A 7,479-nucleotide genomic window follows, 5' to 3' on the forward strand; every position below is an offset into this window, starting at 1 on the left:
CTAAATGAATGTGCAAAACGTGTAAAGACAGATGAGTCTGCAAACACGTTTTCAATGGGGCTGTTTCTTTTAAACAACTCAGAGCAATGGAAAGTGTCAACAACCTCCCACACATGCACAACTACAGGCTGGTGTCGCCATTTTTAGTAAGGGCAACCCCTATTATTTCACATAACACAGTAACATTTCAGAAGCATTTGACCATACAGTCTGTTCACACCCTAAATACTTGTCGTATGACGCGCAATTCCACTGTCAAGTGCCACAGAAAGAGCACTATAATTTACAGTAACGCAGTACCTAGTGAGTGAGGCAGCTAGCGCCATATTTGTTGTGGGCGATTGTAGAATTTGGGGAGAACTTGTTTACATGGAAAATTAGATAATATTAGATCCTGTTTTTCTTGACACCTGTGGTGATCTCCTGCAGTGAGTAGCAATCAAGTTAGTTAGGGGTGTGGTCAATAAAAAGGGGCGGTCCAAGTAGGGGTTTAAAAGGGGGAGTGAGTGGTTCGTGGGATAGGCCAGTGGTGACGTTGGTAACTGCGCGACCCCAGGGGCTCGGGGCTGAGTGTAAAGACTGCTGGATATTATCAGGTATTGCACAGGTAGACGATCCTTGTTGTCTCCCACCTGTCTTCATATGCATGTTCCTTTAGGGGGGGACGGGGGAACTCTGTATGCGCCTTAGTGGTAAGGGGGTGTAGCTTGTCAGCTAGTCCTCAGCATGTTTTGTTTGCTTGCAATGTAGGTCACGAAAGCCAATAAACTTGGTTATCCGTGTTAACATTATTGTCTTGCATCGGCCGTGCTGGGGGTTGTAGTCCTTCATGACCCACCGTCCTTTGGGTATGTTATTGAGTGAACACTTTGTATTGTTACTCACCATGGAGGTGGTTTGATATACAGTTGTATGCTGGGACTTCTGGTTCAACAGTTATTTTCACTTCAAACCCAAACAACTTCAACAGAATTATTTTATTAAAAAATAAATATGCCATCAACTTGTTTCAATACAATTGATGATCACTGCCCTAATAATCCATTGAAATATCCATCAAAATGCAAGTTTAAGAGTTCTTGCTGCATTTGTTTCCCTGATTGACTGAATTAACTCTTTAAAATGTTGCCAAGTTTGATTATTGCATTGCTTGAGTATCTATGGGGTGATGGAATGCTTCATTAGTTTTTATGCTTGTGCTAAAGCATATATCCTTAGAAATTGGAGGAGTTTGTACTATTGTGGTCATCCCATACAAAGACACTTTTGTTCAACACTGTTGTGGGGTTTTTTTTCCAGTTATGCCCCATGTAAGAGACTTGCTTCTAGCTCAGGGGTGGGCAAACTTGTTGGCTCAGGGGCCACAATGAGTTTTAAAATTTGACAGATGGGCTGGGCCAGTATCAGATGAATGGAGTGTTTGTATGAATTTATATATAAACATGTGTAAAAGCTACAATAGTGTGGGGGAGTGACTCTAATCTATCTTGTCAGTAATAGATCTGCCTACCCCTTAATCAAAATGAAGAAATGAGGACTGGGGAACCCCAGTCTTTGCTCATTATTTCTTCTGTATAAAAGCTGTTTACTAAAAGCAAAAGAAAACATAAGTTCAAATCGCTTTCCATTTTTTTTAGCCAGTGGACAACTTTGTACCAATATTTGATGGGCCACATTAAAAAGCCTGAAGGGCTGTATTTGACCTGTGGGCTGTAGTTTGCCCATGCTTGTTCTAGCTCTCAACACAGAAGGAAAATCATTTCCAAATGTTTTGGGTTTTTTTTTCTGGCAAAAAAGACATGCAAAGTCTCCCTTGACTTCCCTGCACTTGTGTTTTGCTTACACTCTTAGGTGTATCCACAATTTCAGTGTGGTACTGCTTCAAAGATATTGGAAACAATGTAATTTCTGTACAGGATATCAAACCCTTTCTTCATTTGAAGTGGAGACTAAAGTGTTGGATTTAATTTGCAACCAGTTCAGACCAGGGCATGTTGTCTATTTCTGTGGGAATTTGATAGTAAGCACTTATATTTTAGTGCATTTCAACAGAAACAACCACCTGTGCTATATACAATGATTGTGGATGGTCTTCCCATTACATTTCATGGGGTGATCAAACCAGTTAACTATGCATATTTGAATCCCTAGGTACATAGAAAATAGGTCAAAATTGAATGCTCCTTGTCCTGATGCATATTATGGGGGGGGGGGGGAAATACTTGGGAGCACTTGCAAATTTTTATTGAGCTTTGGACTTCAGTGGTCTTGAAGTGACAAAGCACCCAGTCGGCATACTGTTTGATGCTTCAGCATCATTTATTGGTGTTGCTTCATGACCGCAGTTTAAACATATTTTATGCACATTGATCTTTTGTGCCAGAGTATGTAAAATTGTCCTTAAGTAACAGAATGTCCATTCTCCATTGGCAGGTTGTAACTGACTGCTTGAACATGACTGACATGGCGGATAACCACAAGGAAGCCTGGGAGGCCTTGATCAACGCTGCAGACAAATACCGCAGACTGACTGGAAATGACATTGTGCTAATCACTGCCTACAAATCTAAGTTGCTGACCACCTATTCCTATACTGTTCATGGTAGTGGGGTGCTACATGAGGCTACTCAGAGGTATATTGATGACATTGCTGTAGTGCACAAAACCACTGCTTTTACCAGCCCTTTGCCCATAAACAAGACCAGCAATGAAACCACTGGAGGCAGACAGAACTCTTACTCCAAGAGCTACCCTTCAATTTATGGCAAGGAGGGCTTCTCGGTAACTGAGGACAGTGAACAATCAAAGCCCCAAAATCAACTGCCTGAGCAGCCACTGCCACACTTTAATGCACCTGAGGAAGAAGATTATGATTACAACAAGCATAGCCAACTGCATAAAACAGATAGTGATCCAAGTGACTCGACAGGTGAGACTCTAATGACTTTTTTTTTTTCTCTCCACCCCCATAGTAATGGAAGGGGACTCTATCTTGGCATATGTGCTCAAACATTCCAAAGCAGCCACTCTTTGAAGCTGCTTGGCAAATTGCATACAAGATCACACTTTGACCACACAGCTTTTAATCGGGAGCTGGCACTGATGACAGGAATTCTGTATGATGGTGTCAAAAATGTACCTTTTTTTTTAAAAAAAAAAGTCCCTCCCCAGCAGAAGCAAGATTTTTCTGCATGTATAATGAAAGGATGTCATCTCTACTGTCCTGGCAGTCTCATTTAACTTGAGGCTCCCCACATCATGGGTGTACTGACCTGCACAGTGATTCATGTCACAGGGGCATTCTCTCTAACACTTGGCATTTTAAGATGGCTTTTTACTGCTTGCCCCAAATCCCTGGTTTGTGCGATATGTGGTTGGGGATAGACTAGTCTCCTTTAAGGTGCCTATATAGGCTTTAATGGTGTATAAAGATATGTAGTGGTTGCTAGGCTGTGTTAAGCTGTCTGGCTTCCACACCTCCTACCTTCCCCACCCCACCCCATTGCAAGAGATAAAAGCAGGGTGGGGAGGATCTATACTTGTACTTCTGAGACCACAGGGATCTAGAAACATGGAAGCCTGGAACACCAGTTAGGGTCTTATTCCCTCCCTGTTTTAGATTTAATTCTAAGGAAAAAGATTTGGTAGGGAAGAGGCATGAATTTTGGTAAAAGGGATTTTCTCAAACTGTAACCAGGTTAGTGACTTGTTTTATGTGCTCCTGAAATGTTTAGGCTGACTTTAAGTGACAAGGATCCCACTATAATTGAATTGGTGGGGCTAGTATCCTTACATACCCAAGGTAGACTTATTAAATTGTACTACTTCTCCACTAGGTGGTGCATTCTACTAACTTGTATTGGTGTTGGCATGTGAATTCCTAAATGTTGGTTCCTTTTGCAGGACTCTTTGTGATGGATGAAGACTCTAACAGCCAAGACTGTGAACCTTTCTTTGAATCTGACCAGGAAGAGAGCACTGATGGTAGGGGTTGAATTTGTTCATGTTATATAGAGCTTGATAAGTAGTTTTGGGCTTCTTTGGTTTGTTTTTCATTGTAAGGATAGAACAATAATCATCTGTTGCATGGAGGGGAATACATTATTCCTTTTCAATGCCTTTTGTCATCAAGAACCTCTTCTCCCCCCAAATACATCTGTGCTGGCCTAAAGAAGAGGTGGTCTCATTCCCGTTGGGGTTCATGGCTGTCAGTACTTGTATGGGCCTTGATGGACCACATTTGTACCTAAACACATACCCACCGCATCTTTGTAAATCTGTATATCTCAAAGCGGCTACACTGAATGCACATTGTTATGCAAATCAAAATGCCTGTTACTGCAATGTAGTGGTGCAAATGGGGGTCACTAGTACTAAAACATGTCAAGCCTCATGACTTTGACATATGTTGTATTTGCCCTTTTGTTTATTCTAAACCCATACATTCTTGGTTTGCTTGTCCCACCAATATGGGAGGAAAAAGACCACAGCAATAATGCAAAGACCTTTACTCTTTCCCATTCCGTCAGAAATGCAGCATGTGGTATTGTGCAAACCTGCTTTTAATGTAGATATTGGGCTCTGATCATGAAGTCATACCACTGTTGACAAGTACAAAATGGGTTTCTGCCAATAGAACTGACCTGTGAAAAAGTGGTATTGTATTAGTCTTTAAATGGGCTCTGTAGCAAACCTATACTGAATCAATCCTAAAACACCAGGTGTGTGTGGAGCAGCAGGTTCCACTCTGCTGTGTGCAGTGTTGATTGGGTCAGAGCCTTATAGATTTCACTGACAAATTATGGCTTATGACTTCATAATTCATCAGTGTAAATTTTCAATTTTATATATTTATGAAATGTCTAACAAACCTGCTGGTCTCTTGACAGATGGGAGCTTAACTGACGATGCCCCTGGACACCCTCCCCAACGCAATCTCCAGCAGTATGCAAAGTCCCTTCCAGTCACTGTGCCTGTATGGGGCTTTAAAGAGAAAAGACAGGCAAACAAATCCTCAGATGAAGAAGGTGGAAAGGTCAGTATAAGTGGAGAGCTATAATTTTTTTTTCATGGTCATGGATTTATGCTTTATTTGGCATTAGAATGATGTGGCTTATACCACTGTATAACACAAGACTGTCCTCAATGCTATACAGGTTGACAATTGAAAATCCGGTCATTGATAATCTGAAACCTTAATTTCTCAGCATGATTTTCAGGTTGCGGTTTCAATCCAGGGACTGCAGTACACTGTTTGGTCACTAATGTTTCATGGTGCTGTTTTGCTGGTTCTTGCTTGCTAAACTAAATACACCCTGAGACATGCCAGCTCACTGGAACTGGGTCAGATGTCTGCAGTGCTGCAAGAGGAAGGCTGGCTTGTGTGTGTGGGTAAGTATAAAAACCTGAAATTTTTTAAAATCTGACACTCCTCAGGTCTGGAGGTTGCCAGATTTGATTGTCAACCTGTATAAGATCAGTAAAACGTACTACTTGTGGCTCTTGCCAATTGGTAAAATTGACTAAAATGCAAAAGTGCAAAGTTTCTTGGCATGGTGAAGCATAAAAAACATCCATGTTCCACATATTAAAACTTACTTGCTGTGGTAAAAGTGCCTTGTGCACACAAGTGATCTACTCCTGACTTTTTATACAGAATTTTTTTTTATATGCAATGCTAGTACACTGGATTACTTTCAGCCCATGTCTAAGCATGGTTATTTATTAAATGCTGTGATGAAGGGCAGTTTTGTAAAGATTGTGTTTTTTTTTTTTTTTTTTTTTTTTTGTGCCAGGTTGCAAATTGTTACTTGGTATTCCTTTATGTAAGCTGCCATTACTTAACTGGTCTTAAGAATAGCAATTCCTAGATTGAAAGCCTGTTTAGGTTTTTTTAGTAGCCTTACACAGTAGCTAGCAGCACAACTTGTATACAGGCCATTGGCATAATACCTGCACTGCATTCACATTCTGGTTTAGTGCTTCAGTACCCAAATCAGCAAAGTGTTTAACAAGGTCAGAAATGTCAGTTTATGTAATCTAAGTCCTCCTAATTTAGTGCCTGACCCTAGGCAGACTATAAAAATAAGTACATTGAGCTTCTCTAATAGCATTTGTTGGACAAATAATAACATGGCTGCAGCACTTGTATGTCAAAGTGAAATGCCCATCTGTGTTTAGACTGGGTGCCTTCCTCTTGACTAACTGCTTTAGCAATGTAAAGTCAGTGCAAAGTGTGGGCATAGGGTCTAGAAGTGGCCTAGCAAACCACAAGCCAAACACCCTTGGTCTGTAACTTATGTGTGCTAGGAGCAAATAGAAGTGTTCAAATTGGTATTGCATTAGTCTCAGTACAGCTTCTGAAGGACAGCCCTATGCAAACCTTGTGCTTAAGTAAAATTAAGGTGTAGTGGCACAGCTACTGTAATTCCAGTTTTCTAGGATTATTCAGGAAGACTTTACACCTTAATATGCAGTATGGATAGACCATACTGCACAAGTGAACAATCTGTATAGAAATGGTGTATTGGCTGTTAACACATTTACTACCTGATGTGTAACTTGATGTTAATGTATTGCCTACTAATTGGATCCTTTCAGTTTCCATCTCCAGATCTAGACCGGATTGCTGCCAGCATGAGGGCTCTGGCCCATGATAACACTCAGCCTTTTGGGGATCTTCCTCGCCCTCGACTGAATACTGGGGACTTCCAGAAAATATACCGGAAATACTAGGTGATGCACAGGATCACCTGCTCACTGGTCTGAACACTAAAGACTTTTCTTACAAGAATCAGCAAAGAAGCTTCCCATATTTTTTTTTTTTTTTTTTTGAAACTCCAAACCATTAGGAGGTTGACTGGCTCACTTCCTAATGTAGTAAACTTCAAATTTTAACTTTTTTTTCTTTCATAGGCCTGACAAAAATGGGTACCCTAATGATTGTCAGATTTTACCCCCACTTTTTTAATTCTGCCTCAATAAAGAGGAATATACCTTGTTTTGTTGTCTTATTGCTTGTGTGAAGTCAAAGCGTCCTACATTCACCACTTCTCCAGGAACACTTTTTACTAAAAGGCAGCACATTTTCAGCATGTGACTTGCTGGCTTCCTTTGGAGGTATTGCTCTGTTAAGATGAGTACCCATTGTTCCCCCAAAGAAGTATCTTTGCTCTAAATCGTTTAAGTGTGACTGCTATTACTGTTTCTGTTTTTTAAAGAAAACTGAATGTAATAGAAAATGATCTCTTGTGAACTTCCACTCAATTATTTTGAATGTATATAGTTTTAATAGTGGCCTTGCTTGCTATGGTAGGTCAAACCAGGCTTGTTGGTCTTGCAGTTTATTATCTGGTTGTAAATGTGGTTTACTTGGAACCAGAATCAGTAACTAGTGACCAAAAGGGAAAGCTATATCTATTGGCTGGAACAATTTTTAAATTCTTAGCTATAACATGGGACAGGAATTAGCGTTGCTGA

The 7,479-nt window shown here is 40.5% G+C and overlaps 1 protein-coding gene across 2 annotated transcripts; it reads left to right on the plus strand.

Annotated features, from left to right (window-relative positions):
* The first annotated feature begins 445 nt into the window (after positions 1-445).
* On the plus strand, positions 446-7,000 carry AKT1S1 (AKT1 substrate 1). 2 transcript variants are annotated; one of them, XM_072426279.1, is made up of 5 exons: positions 446-596; positions 2,434-2,929; positions 3,904-3,984; positions 4,890-5,035; positions 6,601-7,000. In XM_072426279.1, the coding sequence occupies exons 2-5, from the start codon at positions 2,455-2,457 to the stop codon at positions 6,733-6,735; spliced, it is 837 nt and encodes a 278-aa protein (XP_072282380.1). In that variant the 5' UTR covers positions 446-596; positions 2,434-2,454; the 3' UTR covers positions 6,736-7,000. The 2 variants fall into 2 exon arrangements, with proteins under 2 accessions (XP_072282380.1, XP_072282381.1); XM_072426280.1 differs by having other exon boundaries at positions 492-607.
* The last annotated feature ends 479 nt before the right edge of the window (positions 7,001-7,479 follow it).

This window comes from Pyxicephalus adspersus, chromosome 11 (genome assembly GCF_032062135.1).
Source record: "Pyxicephalus adspersus chromosome 11, UCB_Pads_2.0, whole genome shotgun sequence".
In the NCBI taxonomy this organism is placed as follows: Eukaryota; Metazoa; Chordata; class Amphibia; order Anura; family Pyxicephalidae; genus Pyxicephalus; species Pyxicephalus adspersus.